The 27087-nt window shown below is 35.3% G+C and overlaps 1 protein-coding gene across 8 annotated transcripts in view; it reads right to left on the bottom strand.

Moving 5' to 3' along the window:
• Window positions 1-27087, bottom strand: part of Nbea (neurobeachin) — a 545747-nt gene that overhangs the window by 452899 nt on the left and 65761 nt on the right. For 7 of the 8 annotated variants that reach the window (XM_076574103.1, XM_076574106.1, XM_076574104.1 and 4 more), the window contains exons 2-8: window positions 14987-15218; window positions 11499-11599; window positions 11163-11258; window positions 10360-10481; window positions 9411-9537; window positions 5789-5908; window positions 3307-3453 (exon numbers count right to left, since the gene is read on the bottom strand). In XM_076574103.1, the coding sequence (XP_076430218.1) occupies window positions 3307-3453; window positions 5789-5908; window positions 9411-9537; window positions 10360-10481; window positions 11163-11258; window positions 11499-11599; window positions 14987-15218 (945 nt within the window). Of the gene's footprint in view, window positions 1-3306; window positions 3454-5788; window positions 5909-9410; window positions 9538-10359; window positions 10482-11162; window positions 11259-11498; window positions 11600-14986; window positions 15219-27087 lie in introns of those variants that run through there. The other variant, XM_076574109.1, reaches the window with a different exon arrangement.

The following is a 27087-nucleotide window of genomic DNA, read 5'->3' on the forward strand; positions in this document are numbered from 1 at the left end:
TGTGTGTGGGGGGGATGGCTCATCAGTAAAGAGCACTTGCTGTTCTTGCAGGGGTCCTAAGTTCATTCTCAGTACCCCAACAGCAGCTCAGAAACATCTGCAAGTTCAGTTCCAAGGGACCAATGCCTTCTTTAGGCCTCTGTGGATACCAGGCATACACATGGTGCACATACATAAATACAAGCAAACTTTCATACATATGAGAGAGAGAGAGAGAGAGAGAGAGAGAGAGAGAGAGAGAGAGAGAGAGAGAGAGAGAGAAAGAGAGTGTCCATAAAAACAGAAAGCTAATGAAAATATTTTATGATCAAGACAAAGGAAGACAGAAGACTAGAAACATTCTAAACCATATTAAGACTCTCATGCAAAGTTAACACAAAGCAGAACAAGAAATCAAATAGAGAGAAAAAAGGAAAATAAAATCATGAAATTTGCAGGTAAATGGGTGGAACTAGAGGGAAAAATCATTCCAAATGAGGTACCCTGGACCAAGAAAGACAAATATGGAATGCATTTGCTTTTATGGGGATATTCGCTGTTAAATCAATAATAACCAAGCTATAATATGTAGAAACATAGAGGTTAGGTATAGAGTAAGGTGCTATGAGAGACAGATCTTGTTAGGAAAGGGAAACTGAATAGATAGGTAAGGATGGATGATGAGGGGGCTGGAACGAGGATGGGGGATAAGGAGGGGAATGAGAGTTGAGGGAGGGAATATGGGAAGAGACAGCTAACATTAAGCCATTTGAAAGGTAGTACTGAAATCTACAATAGTAGAAGCTTACTAAAATATTTATATACATGAAGGTGGTCTACATAAAATCGTCAAATAATGGGGACACAGAATCCCAACTGGCCATCTCTTGTCACTAAATGAAGTTTCTAGTACCAGCACTGGTTACATCTAATTGAGTTTTTAGCTAATGTGGTCCTACGGAAATCCTCAAACTACTCATGCTGTTGCCAAAACTATAGGTTGCTCTCTATAAACTGACACCAAGGTCCTATTGCTGAAGACAACACCTACACAACTTACTGAACATGGAGAAGTTGAACTGGTAGCTACATAGAGCCTTCATCACTGCCTTCTAGCAACACTGGTACAGGAAGGTACTCTGCATGCTACCAAAAAATAAATGTAAATAGCAACACAGCTTCAAACCAGTGGATCAACTGCAAAATACATTAGGGCAATGGTGGCACAATACATGATTTGACTTAATGTCCACTCATGAGATGGAACTCATACCCAACACTGCTTGGGTGACCACGGACCTGACACACTAGATAGCCTAGGGATCTAAGGTAAAACCAAATACTATTTTTTTTTTTTAAAAAAAAAACTAGCAATAAAATGACTCCCAGTGACATTCTATTATACTCATAGATCAGCACTTTGTTCAGCCATCAGCAGAGAAATTTCCTTCTGCAGCAAATGGGAACAAATATAGGGACCCACAGCCAGATATTATGCAGAAAGTGAGAAACTTTGGAACACTCAGCCCTACATGAGATGTCTCCATCAAATCCCTCCCCTCAGAGCTCATGGAAATCCAAAGAAGAGAAGAAGGAATAGAGGACAGGAAAAAAAAAATGTCCTCTAAATCAACATGATCAAAGCACATATGAACTCAGAGACTGAGGCAGCATGCACAAGGCCTGCATGGGTCTGCACCAGGTCCTCTGTGCTTACATTATAGCTTCCAGGTTTAGTGTTTTTATGGGATTTCTGACTGTGTAATCAAGTGGATCTCTGAGACTTATGCCCCTTCTCTTGGGCTCTTTTCCTTCTGTTCATTTATCTCATCCACCTAGTTTTTGTTTTATCTTTTATTTTAATTATTATCCCATAAAGCCTGTTTGTTACTAATGTGAGACAGAAAGGGAGTGGATCCAAAAGGGAGGGGAAGGGAGGAGAAATTGAGAGGAACAGAGGGAAGGGAAACTGTAATCAGGCTATATTATGTGAGAAAGGAATCTATTTTCAATAAAAGGGGAAAAGGGGAGGGATTGGTATAGGGGAAAAGTGGCTATACTAACACCAATTCATATCTAGGCCTATTGAAACAAAACAAAATGGATACAAGATAGCAGCATGTAATGGCACTGTGACATAAAACAGCAAGACTCTTTTTAGTATTTTGGTTATTAAAGTCACTAGAAACAAACAGATCTTTTTAAAAGAATAATTTTGTTACTTACATGTCTAACATAAAACAATAAAACATAAATATGAATGTAAAAAGGTTTAAAAAAATATTTTATTATTTAGTATTACTCTTCCCAATCTTCCCGTAAATTTAAACTTTAAACTTTAAAAAAGCAGCAACACAAGATGTTCTCCTCAAACATTATCAACTTTGATTTATAATGTATAATTTTATCTCCCCTCCAAATAGTCTGAAATTGTACAAATTCAAATGTGATTTAAGTAATTTAGCCATACATACCAAGTGTACTTATTAAAAACTATTTCATAGGTGTCAATACTGCATTTTGCCTAAAATGCATCTATTTCAAAAGCTAAATAGAAATCAGGATAATATGATAAGTCAGCATCAGTGGTTTTGTGACAGAGTACATCTATTACACTATTCTTTACCAAATGTAAGGGACAAGTAAATGTAGATGCATAAAATGAATGATCTCAACAGGACAGAGCATTGGACACTGCTTCTTCCTCTAAATATGTAACTCTTTTCTCCATTGTACCCCTTTCAACATGTCATTTTTATTAAAGATTTGTTTATGTATGTATGCATTTCTGAGTGTTCTACCTGCATGTATATCTGCATGCCACAAGAGGGCATCAGATTCTGTTACAAATGGTTGTGAGCCACCACATGATTGCTGGAATTGAACTCAGGACTTCTGGAAGGGCAACCAGTGTTCTTAACCTCTGTGACCTCAAAACGTCATTATTATATATATTAAAAACATATATATGTACATAATATAATAAATCATTTTCTATGTTTGTAATATAATGTACATATTTCAAAATCTGAGATTTCAAATACCACTTTAATAAGCAATATACTGTTAGAAAATAATTTTTTAAGAATTGACAGCTAAAGGTATGTCTTTAATACCAGAACACCTTTATGAAAAATAAAAAGTTCATGAAATGACAATAGTTAAAAACAGAAAGGGCAGAGAAAAAGGAGCATCATAGTAAGGTTCAAAAAGTTGGGGTGACATTGACCCATACTGAACAAAGATTTTCACAAAAATCTACAATGTTACAACAGACTATACAACAAAACCTCTGTAGGGAATTTGTAATAATGTGGCCATTCCTACCTTATAACCAGGTCCTAATTGATGAACTGCAAATATCTGTGCCGGGTTAAGAGCTTCACTGAACACATACACGGCCCCAAGCTGGCCACAGAATACCCTATTGGCATCCGCAGTTTCTGAAGATCCAAGAAAGCACTTGTCATAGCTCTATTTTTAAAAGTCACAAAAAATGAATCGTTATTTTGTAATGACAGAACATTTAAGAATGCATTTCTTCATTAACAGACATATTTTAAGATACCAATAATAGTGAAAAGCATTGTATAAACTGTTTTTCAGGTATTTCAATAAGTCAATGAACAAGTTTTAGAGAAAATAAAGTCAGTTAAGTAGGAGTTAAGCACACACCATCCATCACAACCTCAGACTTGACCACTTTTACAAATTGTAACATTAAAGGCAAAGAGTTTATAGTTGTTTATAACTGAATTCTATACATCAGAAGACAAATTATAATTTGTTCACTGAAGCAAAGCTAATTTTAAATTGCTGATATTCACAGCTGCTCAAATTTAGAGAGGTTAAAGTGAATCAAAAGAATGACTTTTATCAAATCTTAACTATAAATCCATAGTGTTAATTTTGTAAAAATTCTACTTCATTTCTCCACATGGATTTACCACCCTCTTTTTCTACACTAATTCAGCAATGATGAAGAAAATCAGTTTCTTCTTCTATGAGTAGGGATTATACAGAAGCAAACACACAATAATGATTCAATCTGCTCAGAACACTGTCTATCTAAACAATTTCCCATCTAGAAGGCATGGCACATCTACATCCTTTCAATGCCAAACACTGACGCCAGAAACTGTAGTTACTGTCCAATGTCCTCCCGCAGGATATTCCACACATTGATTCTAATAAGCACACCAATATTCAGCTATCAATCTAGACAGAGCCAGAGAAATCAATTAGTAGACAAACAGATCTATCAAATATGAAATCCCATTTGTGCCTCATACAATAACAAAAAGTAATATGAATGGAATAATAAAAACAAAACAAGAACTCATCATTAAACATGCAAGTGTAATTTAAATTGTGGAAACTAAAGTTACTACTACATAAAGAATGTGTACATGCCCAGGCTTCTCCATTTCTTGAAGTACTATCACAGAATTCAAAATCTTCTGTCTCTTTTACTGTTGTTGTTGTTGTTGTTTTAAATACTGTCTTTTCAGATAATGTTGGTCAACAAAAAACAGGAGCTTCCTTTATGTTAGTAATAAAGAGACGACATTCCCCTGCAACATCAGTGGATGAGAAGCAGAATCCTATTTCTATGTTCTCATTTGCCTATGGTTCCCCCAGTGAGTCTGTTGGGCAGTAAAGCAAGCTTCCCCTGTTAAGGCACAGGCAAGAACTTTCTAAATTCCGCATGTTCCATGTATCTTCTGTGCATATTCATATTGATTTGCTCTGCTGTTGTGTTATTTAAAAATATTCTTAGTGAAAATCCAAGAATCTTAGCTTCCAGATCATACAAAAATAAGGTAAAGTCAACTTGGCTGGGGCAGGACAGCTTGTCACCCACTGATCTACATATAGACTAGACAATGTTAACAGTCTTATTCATTTATGAGGAAACAGAACAAGAGAATATAACATAACCCCTGCCCTCAAAGAGATTAAAATTAAAGGAGATGCAAACAAAATTTAGAAGTAGATTTTAGTTGTTTTTCTTAAAAACAAGTCATTACTATTACAACCACACACAACCAGGTATATTAGAAGTGTTGTGTATCACTGGCACCAAAGATAACTTTCAGCACTGCAAACCATGCTTTACTTCTCTATCTAGATCCAGTGTCACCTGCTCCAACACAGACCCACAAAGTGAAGCAAGTATCTCTGTGTTATGATGACAGATCATCCTGAGGGTGATATGCCCTCTGTTTCACAGTCCTTTTCTGTTATAGCATTTCTAAGCACTGCAGCCAGATTGAGTCTTTTATGTTTGTTTGTTCGTTTTGTTTTGTTTTTTTTTTGGATTTTTGAGGCAGTGTTTCTCTGTGTAGCTCTGACTGTCATGGAGCTCACTTTGTAGACCAGGCTGGCCTCAAACTCACAAATTCCAGCTGCCTCTGCCTCCTGAGTGCTGGGATTAAAGGTGTGTACCACCATGCCCACCCAGATGTGAAATATTTTCAATATAAACTTGGGAGGCTTTTTGTCCTGGGTCAGATGCAAGCCCAGGCCTATATTTGCAAATGAGGTACCTATATCACCTGACCCCAGGGTACCACATAACCTCATTCTATTTTTATTTTTTTAAATATCATTAAATCATGTGTCTGAAACAATTGCATACTATATTTAAGAATTAAATATAAATTATATAAGTATAAATTAATTAATTTAAGAATAAAATATAAATAAAACCTTTCAAACAGAAATTTGCATGTTTCTACCAAATAGCCATTACTTATATTACAGTGAGAGAACATACTGTAAAATACATTTAAGAATTTAAACTTACATCATTTGTGTTTACATGCCAAGCCATGTCACCGTAAGATACCAGCTGGCCATTGACATAACAACGGATCTCACTGTTCCTCCATCGGTTGTAGATGTGGACAATGCTGATCATGTACCACTGCAATACAACAAGTAAGATGTCAAATGTCTAAAACACAGTCACAGCCTTTGTACTTTCTTACAAAAGATCTCAAGGAGTTTACAACTCATGCCCCTTCCTCCCATTTCTTATGTCCCTGGTGAAAGAAGAGGTCAGGGAACTCTCAGTCTCCAACACTGATAAATAGAAAAAGAAGTGACTGCTTAGGAACTGAGAAAGACACACAACATTTGAAGGCAATCATAGAAAAATCACTATGAGTGGAAAAACTTCACATCGAACACTTGGGATGAAAAGGAAATGTGGGATGAACAGGAGGGAAACAAGGTTGCAAGCAAAAGAACACACAGAGGTTTGATGAAAACTTCCTCAGTATTTAGATGCAGCAACATCTGTAGGAAACTGGCCTTTTGCTTTCTGTATAATGGTTTATTCCTAAAGCTTGTGAGAAACATGAGATGGTGATCATAGCTTAGAAAAATAACTGGCAACAGCATGGAAATGTAGCTGCCAGACAAGTGTGGATGCAGATAAGCCTATAAAGCTTCGAGAAGGAAACTGGAAGAGCCTGAACTAAGAAGACAAATGCACTGATAAGTTAAAGGAGGGGAGGAGTAGTTAACCAGTGGCACTGATAGAAGCACTATGTAAGAAAACTATGAGTTTTCAATGGTGTCTACTACTTCACTTAAATGGCTAGGTGCCATTAACTTATTCAATAAAACATGATGATCAGGTCTATAGTTTTTAAACGAACAATTTATTTTGGATCATAAATAAAATAAATAAGACATATGAATACATGAATGTATAAATTACTGGGTAAGTTAATCTAAGTTAAGTTATATCTATTTTTCTGTTTCTTGAGACCATAAAAATGTAGTAGATGCAAATGAGTTTTTACCATTTCAAAGGACTCCAATGCTTGACATATTTTTAAGTTCAAGACAGTAACAGAACTTGAGTACTCTCCATACATACACATACTGACACTAATCATATATGCTGTGATTTACATGTAATCTGAGACCCAAAAATTGATATATAAAAGTGTACAACAAGAAGTAAGAAAAATATATATGCTAAGAATTCCTGAGGTACACATTACAACTAAAGAAAATAGATAATAAATAAGAAAAATTACAACATAATATTTACACAAATATCGCTACAAGCTATGCACTGAACACTTTCTACAAATGAGGTAACATGCTAATGGGTACACTCATTTTTACAAGGTCAAACACTTCTTCAGCAGTGCAGCTGGGCAAACAAAAGTTTTAGTGTGCATGTCTTTTTAGAAAAGGCCAGTAACCCACTTACTGAGGTATAGTTTTCCCTAACTGAAGCATAATAAGAATGTAACTACACATCTAGAAAATTAAAGAAAAAAATTAGATGATTTAGATATTCTAAAATAAGGAAAAATAAGGTCAAATAATTATAATTATGACTTTCATTTCCAAGGTTTATTAGAATCTTTGCAAAAAAAAAATTTTTTTGAAGCTGTATCAGTCCCTGAGCCCTACTCTACCCAAGACCCTTTGCAATCCCTGTATTTAAAATGATAAGAGAAACAGAAGTGTGTTTTCATAAACAAATAGGAACAAAGTAAATAAAATGTGAGCAAATGGACTGAACTGCCTTTACTTCACTTAACAATTCCACCTGTTTGCTTTTTAAAATCTAGCTAATTTATGTTATTCTCATGCTTTAGAAATTCTTATGCTTTGAGGTGGATGGGGAGGTGGGAAAACATGGAAGGAGTTAGAAGAGGGGAAACCATGATCAGAATATAATGTATGAAAAGAAAACTATTTTCAATAAAAAGGAAACTATAGTATTTGTCAAAAATATATATACCTAAAATTTGCAAGTCTAATAATCTCTATTTCTATCTAGATCAGTGGTTCTCAAAACCTTCTTAATGCTGTGATCCTTCATTATAATTTCTCCCCCAACCACAATTATTTCATTTTTACTTAATGACTGTAACTTTGCTACTGTTATGAATTGTAATGTAAATATCTGATATGCAGGATATCTGATATACGGCCTCTATAGAGGTCTTAATCCACAAGTTGAGAACAACTGACCTAGATTGATGGAACTTATGTCTTTAGAAAGCAAAAGCCCTTTTTATTTATTAAAGTTATAAATTTTTTCTTTTTGTTTTTCCTGCATGTGTGTCTGTGTGAGGGTATTGGATCCACTGAAACTGGTGTTAAATACAGTTGTAAGCTGCCATGTGTGTGCTGGGAGTTGAACTCATGTCCTCTGGAAGAAAAGTCAGTACTCTTAATCTCTGAGCCATCTCTCCAGCCTGTTTAAGTCACATTTTTATATAGCTACCCAATTTATTGGTATTCTACTGAATTCAATACTGTCAGTCATTTGAGAGAATAAAAAATAAATCCATAAATAAATCCAGACAGATCTTAGTCTCAACACTCACTAAATGGGCATAAAGTTATTTAAAAAATAATTCTAAAAAGAGTGGCATTAATTATATCTGAAAATAATATATATAAAGAGAGATGGGTGGAGGTACAGCTCTTTGATACAGAGCTTGCCTAAGCACGCATATATCTCATTGGTTGGCCCCCAGTCAGGGAAGGAGGGAACCCAGAAAAGATAGCACAGAAATGTTGCGTGAAGTAGGACAATCTGATAGGTCTGACTTAGGACTGTCTGAACAAGTAAAACTAATTCACTCACATGGATAAAACTTTTAATTTATTTTGTAGTTACTGAAAAGTAAATCACTAGCTTAAGAAAATGAATATCATCAGGGTGATAAGTCTAGTATTAGTGTATAAAATAGTTTAGGAAAGAAATAAATCATTGAAGATGAAGAGAAAACAATGTGAAAAAGTTAAGCAGCAAATAATGAAATTTTAGAAGGAAATAAATGTATTTCAGAGACATAATACATAGTACTAGAAAGTAATCAAAAAGAAGATGAAGAACATGACCCAATCATTATAAGGCAGACATCTAAACCAGAGGATTTCAGCACATATGTGGATGTGGACCTAGAGAAAGGAAACTCGATGTTTTACGTTCTGAGGTCTGGAAGTGGAAAGACACCCAAGTGGCAACATCTCACAGGTGGTGAAAAGCCAAGAAACAGAGCACTGAAGAATAAGGGTAGAAGCAATTAGGAAACTGAATAAAAATCCTCAGTAAGATGTAAGTAGCAAAAAAAAAAAAAAAAAGTGAGATTGTTTATGCTTTTGTCCACCATCACATCCCTAGTTCCCATAGGTCTAGCACTCTGTAAAATATTCAGCACATACTTCCTGGAAGAATTAGATCAGACTTGGAGAATGAACAAGTGTGAGAGAAACAACACAAGTGGTTAAAAGACCTCTCACAAAGATAAAAAAAATCACAGGAAATAGAAAAGCACTGAAGTCAGGAGAAAAACTAAAGAATATTACAGAAGTCAAAGCAAAGCACTGGGATAGGTGAATAACAACAGACATGATCTCCAAGGGAAGCATCTACTCTGCCCTACCTTGCGTGGTTGGAAATCATATTTCACACAGTGCTGGAAACCTTTTCCTTTGGACTTCAGAGATGTGACTATCAAACAGTTGCCAACAAAATGAGCAGAGTAACCAACTCCTTTGCTAGTACGAAAACTGTATTAATACAAGAATATAAAAACTCTAGTTAAAAAAAATATACCAACACCTACTAAAACCTTACACAATAAAACTTCATTCTCTGTACAGTCACATTTAACACATTGGCCAAATAGAAACTAAAACATAAGGTTTATGGTAACTAAAAAATTAGGAATTTAACTCAAAAAATGACCATGAAAATTTTTTATATATATTTAAGTGTAAAATACCACAGACATAAAACAAATTAATGATCAAAATGTCTACTGGGCAGACTTCACCTACTGTGAAGGACCATCTCCACTTAGCCCATTCCAATCTCATTTCAACATAGTTCATGTTGTCAATAACAACTTAGTCTCTAATCTCCTATGCTTGTTAAAAGACCTTACCAAAAAAGAGCTGATTTTGATAATAATGTGAGTGATCAAATAAGTATATATATATATATATATATATATATATATGTGTGTGTGTGTGTGTGTGTCTAAATAAGAACATGAATACTAAATAATATTATTTTGTAATAATTTCTTTCCTGGCTATTATTATTTTTAACCCCTATATCAATTATACTTATAGAAACGAAAGAGTAAATACACTCTAGTGGGAACTAGTATCTTATCTACTACATCAGATATTAGTAATCCTATGATCCCCTAACAGATTTACCTTTGATTCTTATTCTGTAAGTGGAAAAGAAAATACAAATGTAAAGATACCTAGAATCATTAGTAAATAAATATTAGCTATATGGGCTTTATGATAGTGTCTAATTTTAAAATTCAAGTACATAAAGACAAAAGTTCTAAATAAACCATATTACTTATTACTTACCAATAAAGATAAGGTTTATCCTTATCAACATTAATGTTATTTAAGGGATCCATACGAAACCAAGTGTTGAGAGTGAAGCCATTCTGGTAAGGCCACTTTGCAATAGGAGGCAATGCAATTGCCTACAACACAATGAAACTTGGTAAATTATCAGTTAAATGAAATACAAAGTCACTACAGTCAAACTCCCCTTTCCCCAAAAAAAAAAAATTAAAAAAAAAAAACTTTATTATTTCAGTTATATAATCTCCACATGCTGTTTGTTGAAATACATAGTAGATGAAGTATCATTTCTAGCATGTTCAGCAGGCTCCAGACTGTTCTGCAAACCCCTCCTCTAATTCCCACAATATAGACACATGTGACTGACAAACATTCCTCAGAATTTTCTAATTCTGATGCTTTGTACTAGTTTTTAGTAGGACTTCATTTTCTTAATGAAGCTAGAATAGTTACAGCTGAGAAAACCTGCCCTGGAAAGTGTTAATGGAATAAGGGCCAAGCTCTAAAGCACTGTGAAGCCAAACATAATGGGTAAACAAGGCACATGGTGATGTATATCCACAATCCCAGCCTCAGGAAAGCTGATGAAGGACTGTGAGGCAGAGGCCAGTCAGGGCTACATAACAAGATTGTCCCCAACGCCCTCCCCAACAACAACAACAAAAGAACCACAGACACATACAATATGATTTTATCAATTTTATTCATAGGACAATCTAAAAAGGACAAACTAATAGAACACCAAGTAAACTCAGATAACAGAGAAATAGGTAAAAATAAACATGTGTATTTAAGCTTACCGCAGCACTACACCCAGGGAAATTGAAAAATGTATCAGGACCATGTCTTTGTGGCATCTGATTAAGAACTGACAATAATTTTACAGCATGTCTTGGCTGAGAAAACAATGAAAGAAATAGTCATTGTACAAGTTAGCAATAATACCTAATAGAACACTAATCAATGGACTGTATGGTAACTATTGAGAAAATTGCATTTAAATCATTTACTAAATGGTTTAAGAAGGAAGTAGTTATCATTACCAATTCAAATATATGGCTCTCCAGGGACAATCTGTTGAACATTAAGTACTAATGTACTGGTATTGAAGACTCCTCCCTCTGCCCACAGCTTACCCAGATTCCACTTTCTCCTCGAAGCATGCTGAATAAAAGTTTCAGTTCCTTGACAGTGATGCTGTAGCTGGCAAGAACCCCGAGCATATCAACTAGAAGATCTGAGAGGAGAATAAAGTTATGCTACACTCTAGGCAAGAGCTCATCTGTCAAGCTACTATATTTTGAAGGGGAAGAAAGCTACCAAATGTTACTTCTATTTAAAAATCTAAAATACCTAAGTGTCCTCATGAATGACTATTTTATTTCACAATGCAGACACAGATATGTTACAAGTAGGAAAAGGGAAGTAAAAATATTCAAAGGTACCAAGACTTAGCATTGCACACCGGCTATTTTCAAACTGGCAGCTGACCAGTAAAACACAGTAGTGAACCTTTTAGTTATTAAGTAATTAACAATTTTGAGCATTTACTCCATTTGGGGCACTATTCTAAGTGCTTTATATGTACTAATATCAGAAATCCTCAAAGCCAGACTGTGAGTTTTTAAATATCATCTCCTTTTAAAATTGAATAAATTTATGGCCCAGACAACTTAGTCACATTGCCCAAAAATGTATGCCCAGTGAACAGCAGAGTCAGTACTCAAATGCAGGCAGTATGAATTCTCTCACTGCCACTCACTAATCTACAACTGGATCTAATTTAAAAATGATGTTTCTGATTTTCATTATGCTAATGTGAATGTTCATGAATGTGTAACAGACACAACTCACCAAATAATGACAAAAATTAATCTTGTGTCTGGTAACTACCTTTATACATTATGATTAATAATTCTCTCAATACTTTTTGTAAAAAAATTAAACAACTAAATATTGATACATCTCACATTCTAAAGTGCTTATGTCATATGCAAGTGAATATAAATATACAGACATATATATATATATATATAATGTACTACCAATTAATATAAGAAGGTAGATTAGATTATAAAATCTACATTGTCAAAAACACAGATTAATGACTAGAATTTGGAAAATTAAAATATTTATTTCAAAATTCAATATGGTTATCATCAACAATAAGTAATTCATTATTTTTTACTAACTAGCACAATGAGTAAGCAATTTCTATGGTAAAATTTTGACAATGTGTATGCCATTTTTGAGACATCTTTAAATGAAGCAAAATATCTTGTTATTTAAACAATAAAATTGTGTTTAAATATTAGTGCATAAAGCTGGGCTTCTTCCTAAGAAAAATTAAAAAAAAAAAACCTTAAAAGCTGGAACCTTTTGGCTGAAATGGCTATCACTGAAGATTTCTTAAATATTTATATAAAAAGATTTTGGCAAAACAACTTTATATTTACAATAATCAGGATAAAGGAGATAAATTTGTAGTAAGTCACTTTTTAATTTTTTTATATATTGTAGATTATATTTTGTAGATGACCCATAACTAAGCAGTTCAGTTTAATTTTATTATGGCAGATAATTTTGCAACCACAAAAATTTTAAAGAGGAAAAAATTACTGCTATAAAAGATTTTATCAATGTATTACAAATATTTAGCCATATTTTAGTGATAAGTTAAATTATTAACTTTAGAGTACCTCTATAAACTTAACACACTATAGCACTCAAAGATGAGAATTTAATAGTCTGCAGGTACTCCTTCAAACTTTCAGTATAGTATCCAAATTTTAATTCCTCTAATATAAGTAGTTAAGCATAAGCAGCATATGTTTTTGGTTTTTTCCAAGACACTCATTCCCTTTTCTCATGTCTTTCAGCTATAAGGTCCTTTGGGAAGGAAATGCTACTGAGAAGAAAAGATAAGAGAATTAAAGAACTTCAGGTATAACAGAGACTGTCTTAACATGCCCTCATTGCTTTCTTATCACAGCACTCATGAATTAAGTTCCACTAACTACTATAAACTACTATGTATATAATTCTGGACACTCTAAAACTATTCTGTAAAGTAGTAGACACTTTATTCAGGGGGGAAAAAAAGAAAAAGAGGGAAAATAAAATGTCTTAAGCCCAGCTATCAGAATTGAAAGATCATATGATATCCTAAACAATTTATACTATACTACCCCCCCACACACACAAACACAAACACACACACTCACACAAATTCCTGCAAAATAACTCTAAATATTGAAAGTAATGCATGTTTAATCTTAGTTTTAGTCATGTTATTATTCATCCAAAATCATGCTCAACAGAAATACATGCCACTTTGGACATAATTTCAAAATAGGAAGAAAACCAAATTTTGAAAACCTTTTAAATTTAAAATCCATTCTTGTTAACCTCACTGTTCATTTCTTTCTTTCATGCTGTTTTCCTCTGAAAATTTGAAAATTAAAAGTCAATATATGAAAGCATTAAAATTTCTCTGGGTCTGAACTATTTGTAAGGGCTAAACATATTGTTATACAGTCAAATTAGCACTTTCAGAATTGTGTAAATATTTTTACATCAAAATATATGTAGACTAAACATCTATTTGCAAAAAAACCAAACAAAACCAAATAAAAACTTAATTTTTTTCAAGCTGTATTTATTTTCTAGAAATAACTGCTGTTGATAATCAGCCAAAATATTTCTATTGAAACATATTTAACCACAGAGGAGACTCGCCTTGCAGAGAGCTAAGAGTAAGCAGTAACAAATCCAGGATTTCAAGATTATTATTTCAAATAACACAATAAGCAAAATAAACTAAAACTACTCTACATACATTTTATATTCTATTCCACAATATGTGCTTTTGCGGTTGGATGAGCTGGCCCCTATAGGCTCACATATTTGAATTCTTTGCCTCCATTTGGTGGAATTGTTTGGAAAGGACTAGCAGGCATGGCCTTGTTAGAGGAGGTGTGTCAGCTGGGGCCATTAGTGTGCCTCTCTCTGCCTCTAACTCCGAAATCAAGATGAGAGCTCTATGTTGTTCCTGCTGCCATGTCTTTGCTCTCTCATCATGGACTCTACCTTCTGAAACTGTAAGCCCAATAAAGCGTTTTTATTCATAAGTCACTTTGGTTGTGGTGTCTTATCACAATAAGAACTCTAGGAAAAAGTTAATAGAGAAATGTCCCCAAAAAATATGAAGACAAAAATAGGTAGTTTCAAAAGATATATTCTGCTGATTCTTTAGGTTCCAGGTGCAGCAGATTGGGAAGCATGGAGCTGGAGTACCTTGGTAAATGGCGCTGACCTACATATTGCGATATTTTAAATATGTTAGTAGTTTAGTTCTATGTATCATAAAAAATACTGCTTATTTTTCTGATAATTTTCTAATGTACTTATGTTTTTATGTAATTATGTTTGCCCAGTACAATTCTGTTTTCTCTTCTAGTCTGAACATTTCAGTTAACATAAAAGACAATTTGTCCATATATTCCTATTTATTTCTTTTAAATTAAGGCAATTTCTACAAGTCTGTTTTCACAGTAGAATATAAAGAAATACATGAAACCTTACAATTATTTAAATCTTAGTTTTCTATCAGGCCATGCCATACCTGCTATCATGTCATCTACGGCACTCATTTTCAGCAATACTTGCTCAATCAGCCCCACTTCTGTGCTGGTCTGTAAATTCCGAACACTTTTTCGTAGGATGGCTGTAAACATGCTCCATATTTCTGCTTGACATGTTACATCACAGTGCTCCAAAAGCTCTGTCATGCACGTTATACTCTCAGCATCCTGGATAATAAAATTCATCTCCAAATCAAATTCCCCACCAACCAGCTGAAAGTAAACAGGAAAAAAAAAAGTAAGTAGAAATGACATGGGAGGTTATTTACAACATTAATATAGAACAATATCAAACAATCAAGTGTCAAGGAAGTACGGACACTAAAAATGTTCTAAGTCATCTTGTATAAGGCAAATTTTGATCCAAGTGTAAGAATTACAGGGGCTGGAGAGATAGCTCAGAGGTTAAGAGCACTAGCTATTCTTCCAAAGGTCCTGAGTTCAATTCCCAGCAACTGCATGGTGGCTCACAACCATCTATAATGAGATCTGGTGCCCTCTTCTTTCATGCAGGTATATCACTGTATACATAATAAACAAGTAGATACTTTAAAAAAAGAATTACATATATAAGGAATGAAACAGGCAAAAAGAAGTCTAATTTTTACAGAGATGGAAGGAAAATAGCACATTCAAATCTAGAGAAACACACAAACTACAGCAAATAATTATGGGGTGGGATTCAGGTCAAATTCCCTTTTAAAAAGATGAGAAGGTAAGGATAGATATTAAGACAAAATTCACTTTCATTTTTCTATTACTGAAGTTATAGGGGAAAAAAAGATGTAATAAAAAGAAGCTTGGTTCAATTTCAACACAGAAAATGAAATATGGAACTGATGAAAGAACAACTTACATTAAGTGTAGAAACATGAAAAGAATAATTTGAACAGAGAAATATGTAAGGCCTTATAATCTTCTTCTAAACCATACAAATTAAAAAAGGAGAAAGTTGTTTTACTGTCAACATTATGACTTTTGGCAAATGACTCAAAAGTTACTACTGTTCCCATCAACATGCTACTTTATAAACCATTACCAGCCCCACTAAATACACAGTAACAGATGAATACACAAAGAACAAAATACTAGGACATGCTTACTCTCTGTTGATCAAACCACATGAATTATTACTATGGTAGTTAGACTAAGAATGTCTCCCAGAGATGGCACTATTTGAAAAGATTAAGAGGTGTGGCCTTATTGGAGGAAGTGTGTCACTAGGGGTGGGCTCTGAGGTTTCAAAAGCCCAAGCCAGGCCCAGTTGATTCTCTTTTCCTGATACCTATAGATCCAAATGTAGAATTCTCAAGCTATTTCTCTAGCACTATGTCTGCCTACATGCCACCATGCTCCCTGCCATGACAACAATGGACTAAACCAATGAACCCATTTAAAAAAAAAAAAAAGGAAAGAAAAAAGTATGGCTACAGATACCCAGTGTCAACATCTGGCATCAGCATACATACACGTGCACACATAAATATGTTCACATTCACACACTCCCACACATACAGAAGTGCATGACACAACAGCAAACACAGTCAGCATTAGGTTAAGATTTGTTATCAGAAGAGCTAGAACAACCCCAATTTCCCATCTAAAACATAGACTCATCTGACCCAGTATAGATGAAAACCCATAAAACCAAGCCAGCAGGTCTTAAGTTTCCAGCCAACACAGTGTACTACACAATGACTATTTTCTTGAGTATCTATCAAACCCAACAATTATTTCATCATTCCATACACTACAGAAGACCTATCTATTCATCATTGTATGTTTAATTAACCTGAGTCATCACTGTATGAAGTTTTTCATGAGTCATTAGCAACCCAGAAGAGGTTTTCCATCTCACTGATATAAATATTTACTGATGACTCTAACAACAGATATAAAGCTGTACATGACCCTATACATAAATCTGTAGAAGCACACAGTAATAAGAACATGAAAAGGAAAAGGACAGCACTATTTTTTTTTTTAGATTAATCTGCTAAACCGATTTTAAATACTGTAGCAGAACATGGTATAAATTCCTCAAGTATATAAATAAATAAAGTAAATGTATATAAGAGGACTCAAATAAAAGAGAAAAGGGCTACTTTAAAAAAATCTAATGCCCACAATTCTAGCAATTAAGCTCTGCTACATAAAGTCTAAGTTTTCATCTTTCACAGTCGCTAACATTACATCCTTCTATGTATCATTTAATTACAACAAATAAGAGTCAAGGTTCCATGATTTCTTGATCCAAATAGCAAAAACATGCTGTTTGGCTGGAGCCTCCAGGTTGCCCCTGCACCATCTGGAAAGCCTCCTTTCTTCCTTCTCCTCTCCCTCTCCCCTCCCCACCGCTCTGCTCTCCTCTCCTCTCTTCAGAATCTCTCCAACAAAGGAAAGGCATCCAAAAGCCCAGGTCCACATTCTGGCCAGCTATTGCAGCTTCCTCCCCGGAAGGTGCCAGCAACTCAAGTCCTGCCTAAGCACTCAGCTTTTCACCATACTTGGGCACAAACCCAGCTAGTGGTAGACACAACATCACCCCTGGCCTAAAACCTATAAACTCTCCCTGCTTGAGTTCCTGTTGTGGGGGATGCTGGGTTGCAACTCCTCTGGAACCAAAGAACCCACCTAGGAGTTGCTCTCAATAAACCTGTTGTTATTATTTGTTTTTTCCAGTTTGGCTTATTTGACTTACTTTGTTGGCAGAAAACGTATTATTGGGGTGGGGGGCAGAAAACCTTTTACATGCCTCAGAGATATTGTGGAGTGTATCTAATTCATCTAGAAAAAGCTAGTCTTTCTAACTTATATGGTGATTGCTGATAACATAGTTGTGTTAAAGAGAACACAACTGTTGTAGGAAACCCTTCTGAAATTAGCAAAATACTCATCCATCTATTTAACAAGTGGTCCAATAGTCATCAGCAGCTAAACCATATTAATAAAAGCAGTGAGTGGTCTTATTCAAACAACAATCTACTAATCCTGTAAAGAAAAGATGTAACTGCTTTTAGAGGGAAAGTGAAGACAAGTGAATTAAATATAATCTGGGTCAGACAGAAGTGGCAGATTCAGATTTCTTATTTAGACAGAAAGTGCCTTTTACTTTATATAAAGTCAGAGGTGTAGATGTACAGGCTAAAGTTATGTTTTAAGTTTCACTTACTATGCCTGAGATCTGTAAAACAAAAAATGCCTCTAACCTCTAAGTCCCACTTGCCCAAGGACAAGATAACTTCCTGGAATGCTGGGGGCTGTTATTTATGTAAGGAAACAAGCCACATGTTTTCACTTCTGTAAATAAGGTTGGCTGCCCCAAGTGCACAGGATGTGCTTGATCACACATAGGCTGGAGGTATGTAGGCAACAAGTATGTCAGGATGTATATTTGCTCTTGGGAGAAGGCGGGAAGTACATTGCCTTCTGGGTTTTGTCTTTATAAGCACCAGACTAGCATAATTCTTGGCCATTCTCCGGGAATCTCAGGTGTGGACCTGGCCAGTGTCCACTATCCTGGCAAGTATTTAATAAAGCATACCTCAAATTTGGCTCAAAAATTGTGGTAGTGGTCTTATTCTCTCCCAGTGGGATTAACAGTAGACTTGCTTTAAAAAAAAAAAAAAATATCATGGTTACAGTAACTATGAAGAAAGACAGATTGCTGTTAAGAAATGACAATTCTAGAGAGAGCAAACCACAAAAATAAAATCACTGGGGAAGTAGAAATTATTTGGTAGTTTCTGGCATTTTGTTTAGCTTTGATTCTCTAAACTGACCTTGAACTCAAACCCCCTTGCCTTAGGCTAAACTGCTGGAATTATAGGCATGAGCTACCATGTCCAACAAGAAAGTAGATTTGTAATGTTCAATTACAGGAGAATCCAGTTCTTTCTGAAAGAGAAAAATCATAGAAAACATTCTGAAAGGCAAAGGTGGCAAAAGAAAGTCCAAGCCCGGGGTCACATTGCCACCAATGGGAATAAACAAAGAAAAGCAAAAAGGTGTGGCAAATCCCTGTATCTCAGAATCGAAGTGACTAGCAAGTCCCTGAGACTGAGGAGTCTCAGTGTACTGCTTTGGCCCTCTGTTCTCACAGAAAATTCTGTTCTTTACCCAACCCAGGAATCAGTCAAGTAAGTTAATACGAAATAAACATCAGAGCTGAGCTTTTTTAATGACAATAACTTATTTACATAAACAATATTGATAAAGCATCTGGGATATAAAATAATGACTAGAAAATACTTTGTCTTGTGAAAGAATTAAGAATTTTAATTACTAATATTTTATTTTATTTTATATTTTTAGAATCACAAGCTATTGGGATATTATGTATTAGTGGGATATTTAGTATTATTGGGATATTATTGAGATATTCATTATTACTTTGATCAAAAAGAACAATTAAAAACCAGTTGGAGTTCTTTGCAATTCATTTATTACAATAAACTCTAAAATTATAACATTGTTCATTAAATCTCAATGTGCTACTCAGATTTAGTCTCCTTCCTATTTCTAGATAGTGACATTAAAAGGAGTATACAAAGTCACTTTTTATCTAAGACACTGTATACATTTATTCCTATATATGGCATAGTTTTCTCTCAAACCTTAGATATTTTAACTTTTATTATGTCTCCAAGATTCCCAATCATAAATCTCCAAATATCTACCAATACTAATGCTTAGATACCACTTAACCCCAAAAACCTTTCCCAGAAAGATTGCCTTTCTTTAAATTTCCATTATAATCCATCCACATGTCAATCACTAAATAATATTAGGGAGCAAACATGTACATTCTCCAAAATCCACTGAATGAAGTCTTAATCTCCAACCTGGTAGTGTTAGAAGCCATTGTCTTTGGAACATAATTAATTGAGACTGAAATCATAAGAGCAGATCTCTCAATATGAAATTAGTGTTTATACAGAAGGAAGACATACCAGATCTTTGTCTCTCTGCCACAAGATAATACTATGAGAGATAGCTATCTGTAAGCCAGGAAATAGTTTTCATCCAGATCCATTATACTAGCAACTAGACTGTAATAACTCCCAGCTTCTTCTAGAACTATATAGACTGATTGGCCATACAACATGTAGAGCCCATGGGATACCATCTATGGAATTTGTTTTCTAGACTGACGGACACATGTTTGTTTTATGGAATTGCTTTACATCTCACATGTTACAACAAGCTCTTTAAGAACAAGAACCATTTATCAACTATATATTATACCACAAGCACACTGCCAAGCACATATAAGCTATTCAATAATTTACAGAGAAAGAGAGGCCACAGAATGGGAGGATAGAAAGACAGGAGGTATGAAGGTAGCAGATTTTACTTTAAAGTCAGTTCTCAAGCTGTCTGCTGAGTTTTTGTACTCAATGTTTCCATTTTCTATTTTCTTTCAACAATTAATTACTCAAGTTCCCATATAACTTTTTTTAAGGCTGTAGAGATCATTACAGAGCCAAAGATACTTTTTCAACTCTTTATATACCTCTGCTGCCTTACTTTTTCTTCTGTTATTAAGGTTTCATATGAAACAAAATTTAAAGGACACACACACTCTTGACTTAAGAAGGTGTCTTAGGGTTACTATTGCAATGATACACATGACCAAAAGCAACTTGGAGAGGAAAGAGTTCATTTCACTCACAGTTCCATATAACTGTTCATCATCAAAAGTAGTAAAGGCAGGAACTGAAGCAGGGCAGGAACCTGGAGGCAAGAGCTGATGCAGGGGCCATGGAGGAGTGCTGCTTACTGGCTTGCTCCCTATGGCTTCTCAGCCTGCTTTCTTATAGAAACCAGGACCAAGAAGAACAGGGGTAGCCCCATACACAATTCCCCCTACCCCTACCCCACCAACATGATATCTATCCCATCATTAAGAAAATGCCCTACAGGCCTGCCTACAGCCTGATCTTACGGAAACATTTTCTCAATTGAGGCTCCCTCCTCTCTGATGACTCTTGCTTGTGTCAAGTTGACATAAAAAAATACTGGTCAGCACAGGAGAAACTTTTGCCAAGTATATTCAGTATGTTATACATAACTGTCAGTTGTTAAAATCAGACTTAAATGTTTCCACTTTCAATTTTTATTTTCAAGTGAAATCAGTTTGTAACACATTTCTTTGAAAAAGCAACCTGGGAATGACAACACACACACACACACACACACACACACACACACACACACACACAGTGGGTACACTCAGTATTGTACTACTGAGTGTACACATATGTACCCAAAATGCTGGCAAAAGTATAAGAATCAACTTGCAAAGACTACTAGATTCTAGTAACAACCAAATAAAGAAGCCACTGCTTTTGCTAACAACACTGTGGAATATTAAATAACCTTGCCTACCATTCTACCATTTCCTATACCCTAGACTGGCAACAGTCATAAGAATTCAGGGTACAAACTGCCATTTCCAGAAGCAGCAGTCTTACCCCTGTTCACAAAGACCTTTGTACCTTTGTGGATCTCCATCTGCTAGGCAACTCCAAGACAGGCACAAAGCATCCCCTTTTGTTTCCACTAGCACAGCTTTCGAAGGCTAGCTAACAACATATGGAAGCACACAGATTGGCTGCAGCAGCCTGGAGCAAGAGGTAACATTTGTGACAAGAAAGAAAATATTCAAGTGGGAAAAGGAGACATGTGAGGTTATAAGGTCTTTTTAATGCTCACAGGTACAGAAGGGAATTAAGGAAGCCATAAACATGCCCAAGGCATTAGCACACTCAAAAAAGAAGTAGTAAGACTCAGAATTTTGACCTCCAGTTAGCCCTTAGGCTCTACAGGATGCAGCACTGTCCCCAGGACTGAGTATTTTAATCTTCTTTTTTCTTGTCTTTCTTTCTTTTTTTGATTCTAGGCTTTTACAGAAACTGTCAAAACAAGCCAAAGAAACAGAACAGAATTCAAAGGTCACAAACAACAGAGAATGCAAAACTCTTAGACACTTAGAGGAGAGTCACTGTAAAAACAAACCCAAACACACACACACACTATATATATATATATATATATATATATATATATATATATATATATATATATATATTCAAAATCAGAAGACAGATAGGTCTTATATCAAATATTTCTACATTATACTTTTTTTTTTTAAATGACAATTCCCAAGGCTAAAGTAACTAAATAGAAGAATGACTGTTACTAGTATGATGTGAGGTCCTGGGTCTAATTTCCAGCAGTATAAAAAGACTTAAAAGTCAAGTTTGAAAAAATTCTGAAGCCTAAAAATAAGTAAGTATGGTCCATCTAAAAAACGAAGAAAGGTTAACAGAGCACCTAGGAGAAAGTGCAGGTATGGCTTAGACTCCCTAGACAAAGATTTGAAACCAACTATCTTAAGCAGCTCTAATAAAGGAAATCAAAGACAAGGGAGGAGGGACTAGAAAAATAAAATCTCAACAAATAGAAACCAACAAAGACAACTTGTCTAAAAGGGCAAATTAAAAGTATGTGAACAGAACAACTAAAATGCAGATTAACCAGCAGGTCTGAGCAGGCAAGAAGAACTTGTAGTCTGATAACTTCCTTTTACTTCTTAGTTAATTTTCTCAAAGTAAAACTGCAAATATGTGCTTTTAAAACACTCACATTCAAGTATCTTCTGACTACCCTCCCCTCATCTGAACAAGCAAAAACAAGTATTCTTTTTTAAGGTCAGTATTATATTACCTGAGTTGTTAAAAATTTACATAATTTTTTATTTCTTTTGAAAGTTAGCATACCAAGTAATGGGTTTCTGTAGCAAGGTATTGGGGTGAACTGGAAGATCAGAGAACCAGAATAAGCCACAGCTACCTCACCTCACTGGATTCTCAGCTGGTCTTGTTTCCTCAGACTGGAGGCCTCTGAGTCCTCATCCAGAATGGCTCTCAGCTGAACTGTGCTGCTAGAAGCCTGAAAGCTTCCAGCCAAAATGCTGCTAGTTTCTGATCCTCACGCCCTTTCTGCTTTCTACCACCACTCCCTGGGATTAAAGGCTTGCTTTCTGAGATTAAAGGCATGAGTCATTATACTTGGCTGTATCCTTGAACACATGAATTTCTGCCTCTGGAATGCTAGGATTAAAGGCGTGTGTTATCACTGCTTATCTTAAGTATCTTTATTTTTTTAGTAATTTCATACATAAATACAACATATTTAGACTATACCCACTCCATATTTCCTCCCTTCAGCTCCTCCCAGACCTTCCCCAACTACTTCCTACTTCAAACTTGGTGTCTTCTTACTTTTTTAATAGCTCACTGAGAACAATCAGTGACAAGTGTATGCTCACCAGTGTAGGACCATCAACTGGAGCTAGCAACCTAACATGGGCCAGGCCACTGAAAAAACTGACTCTTCCCTCCCTCAGCAGCTATCAACTTCCAAATGCTCTTCTGTTAGGGGTGGGGCTTAATTAGCCAATCCTCTGTGTTGATGTGTTGACTGCTTTGATTTTGTGCATAAAAACACCACTGCTTTGAGTTCATGAAAGCAACAGCCCTGTCATGTCCAAAAAACACCATTTCAAACTGTCCTATCTTACATCTGGCCCTTGGAATCTTCCCACCCCTCTTTCTCCATATTACCTGAGCCTTGTGGAAGAACTATACTCTCCCTGTCCACTTGCCTGCTCCATCAGCCTGCCCTGCAGTGATCACTCTCTTCCTAACAGTAGCCTCCTTTCTACTGTCTCTACTGTCATGGCACACAAGCTCTATTACAATCTTCAGTACTACTTCAAAATCTCCCCTTCCTCTCTGACTCCTTTCTAGTTCCATAACATTCACGTGCATACTGCACACACACACACACACACACACACACACACACACACACACAAGATCTAAAATCTACATGAGAGAAAATATGGTATCTTTTTAATGAGTCAGGCTTTTTCACGTAATGTCAGGATCTCCAGTTCAAAATTATGATCTCTGGGTCCATCCATTGTTTTTTCACAAGTCATCAATACATTTTTGTTCATGGCTCAATAAAATTCTATTGTGTGAACATGAATGTTTTCTTTTATTCTCCCATCTGTTTATAGACATCAAAGTTGGTTCCATTTATTAGATATTCTGCATAATGCAGCTATAAATATGAATGTGCAAATATCTCTATAGTAAGATGTGAAATCCTTTGGGGAGCATAGCTAGGATCTATAGTAAGTAGTTCTATTTTTAGTGTTTTTTTTTTTTTTTTTTTTAGAAATAGCCATAGTGACTGTACCAGTTTACATTCCCACCAGCAGTAATAAGAATTCCTTTCCCCCACATTTGTTGTCCTTTGTTTTCTTGATACTAGCCAATATTATTCGAGTGGAAATGTAATCGCAATGTAGTTTTAATTTGATTTTATTTCCCTGATGTTGTCAAGGATGATAAACACATTTAAAATGTGTATTGGCCATTCAGTTTTCTTCTTTTGAAAATTGTTTTTTAGTCCATTTTTGCGCATTTGCTGATTGGAAGATTTGGGTGATTTTGTTTTTTGTTTTGTTTTAGAGTGTGTGTGTGTGTGTGTGTGTGTGTGTGTGTGTGCGCGCGCGCGCACATGCGCGCGCATTTGCTCAATTTTGTAGTTCTTTAATGAAGTCTAGAAATTAACATCCTCTTTGATGTATAGTTGGTGAAGATTCTCTTTCTGAAGGCTGCCTCTTCACTATGGGAACTGTTTCCTTTGCTCATTTCCTATCATCTCATTTGCAAAGTCTTGGTGTTATTATCTTTGCTACTGAAGTCCTTTTCAGAAAGGCTATACCTAGATCTTCATATTTACCTATTAGTTTATATCAAACTTTATATCAAAGTCCTTGATCTACTTTGAACTAATTACTATGGAGGATGAGAAAAAAGAGTATAGTTTCCGCCTTCTATGTAGATAACCAATTTATCAACACCATTTGTCAAAGAAGCTGTTTTTCCTAATGTAGGCTTTTTATATCTTTGTAAAATAATTAAATTATTTTAGTTGTATAGTTTTATTTCTGAGTCCTCCATTCCATTGGTCTACATGTCCCTTTTTGTGTCAGTACCATGCTGTTTTATCACTTAGAGCTCTGCAGTATAATTTGGTGCCAGCTACTCTGATAACCCAGCATTGTTTTTTCTGCCTTAGCATGTATTGCTGTTTGTTTGTTTGGAGTGGAGTCTTTAGTACTTCCATGTGAATTTTAGTATTGTTTTTCTCATTCATTGATTTCTTTATACACCATTTTTTTTGTGGGGGGGGTTGTTTTATACATCTGTTTCATTAATGTTGTCTCCTATTTTTATTTTGCTTTTCTCACTCTTTTTGCTTGTCTGTCTCATTGCATGTGAATATTCCTGGGAATTGCCTTCATTTGGATATATGATCCTCCCTACCATGAGGGGAAAGCCAACTCCAGTAACAGAATGACTTGAGAGAAGTCCCAATGCTGACTTGTAAGAAAAGACATTTATGTACTTTATTTGTGTCCCCCAAATAAGGTTCCGAGACAATAGCACTGGGGTACTTACTGAGATAAATATAATTGATACGTTTTAGAACCTATGGGTATTATCTTAGTTTCTTTTCCAGCCCCTATAATAAACTACCCTGGCAAAAGCAACTTAAGGGAGAAAGGATTTATTTTGGCTCACAGCTCAAGATCACAGTCCATTATGGCAAAAAAAAGACAAGTAGCAGGAGCTTAGAGCAGCTGCAGTCCACACTCAAGTAACAAGCATTAATGTTTGTGCTCAAACCACTCTCCTTTGTTACAGCCTACACTAGCTGGATCTTCTCATCTCAAATGAAACAAGATGATCTCCCACAGGCATGTGCTGAGACATATCTCAGGTGATTCTAGATCCTGTCAAGAAGACAACTGAGATAAACCATCACAAATTTATCCCTTGTCAACTTGACACACAAGCACATCACTTCAAATCATAACCTTTCCCCTCTTCTTCCTAAAGTCTCATGTTCATCTCATAATGAAAATCATAATCCAACTTCAAAAGTCTTCATATTCTAATAATTCTAAGACTTTAAAACTTAAAATTTCACATCTCATCTGAGACTCAAGACAATCTCTTAATTATAAGCTCCTAGAATATAAAAAAACAAGTTATAAACTTCCAACACACAATGGCACAGAACAAAGATTCCCATTCCAATAGAAAAATCAGAGCACAACAAGGACCAAACCAAGACAAAAGTCTAGCAGGGCAAACATGAAGTCCTCCAGCTCCATGTCCAGCATCTGGAACTCATAATATAATAACCTGGGTACCAAATGCCTTATGAGGCCTTACTGCTCCATCTCTGCTACCTACAGCATATATATATATATATATATATATATATATATATATATATATATATATCCCTTTTCCTAGGCCAGCTGCACTCCATGCCTGCTGCTTTCATTGAGAATCTTCCAGTAGTCCCAGCATACCAGTTTCTCAATTCCAACTTAGGCTTTACCTTCACAGCTTCATGCAATGGCCTATCAGGACATCTTTATACAAACATTCTGGAACAGGACAAGGGAAAACTTGCAGGAACCAATTTCCTCTTCCTATCATGTGGGTTCTGGGACTCAAACTCAGATCATCAGGCTTGATGGCAGGCACTTTTGTCCACTGAGCCTTCTTACCAGGTCCAATATATACATTTAATCTAGATTATATACATGAAATAAAATCTGGTATTTGTCTCTCTGGATCTAGCTTATTTAACTTAAATGATTATGATTCTAACCATTTTCTTAAAATGGCATAACTTCATTCTTCTTTAAGGCTGAAGAAAACTCCCATGGTGCATACATACCACATTCCCTTAGGGCATCTAGGCTGGCTCCAAATCTTGATTATTATAAATAGCCCAGCAACAAAAACAATATGAAAGTATCTCTGCAGTCTGCTCTGGGTGTATGAACAGCAGTAGTATAGCTAGATTGCATGCTAGTTCTTCAATTTTCAGGGTTTTTTTTTTTTTTTTTAAGGAATTTCCCACTGATTCCATAGTGTCTACACTGGTTTGTATTCTCATCAGCAGTGTATTAAGTTTC

The sequence above is a fragment of the Peromyscus maniculatus genome, chromosome 6 (assembly GCF_049852395.1).
Source record: "Peromyscus maniculatus bairdii isolate BWxNUB_F1_BW_parent chromosome 6, HU_Pman_BW_mat_3.1, whole genome shotgun sequence".
Lineage (NCBI taxonomy): Eukaryota > Metazoa > Chordata > Mammalia > Rodentia > Cricetidae > Peromyscus > Peromyscus maniculatus.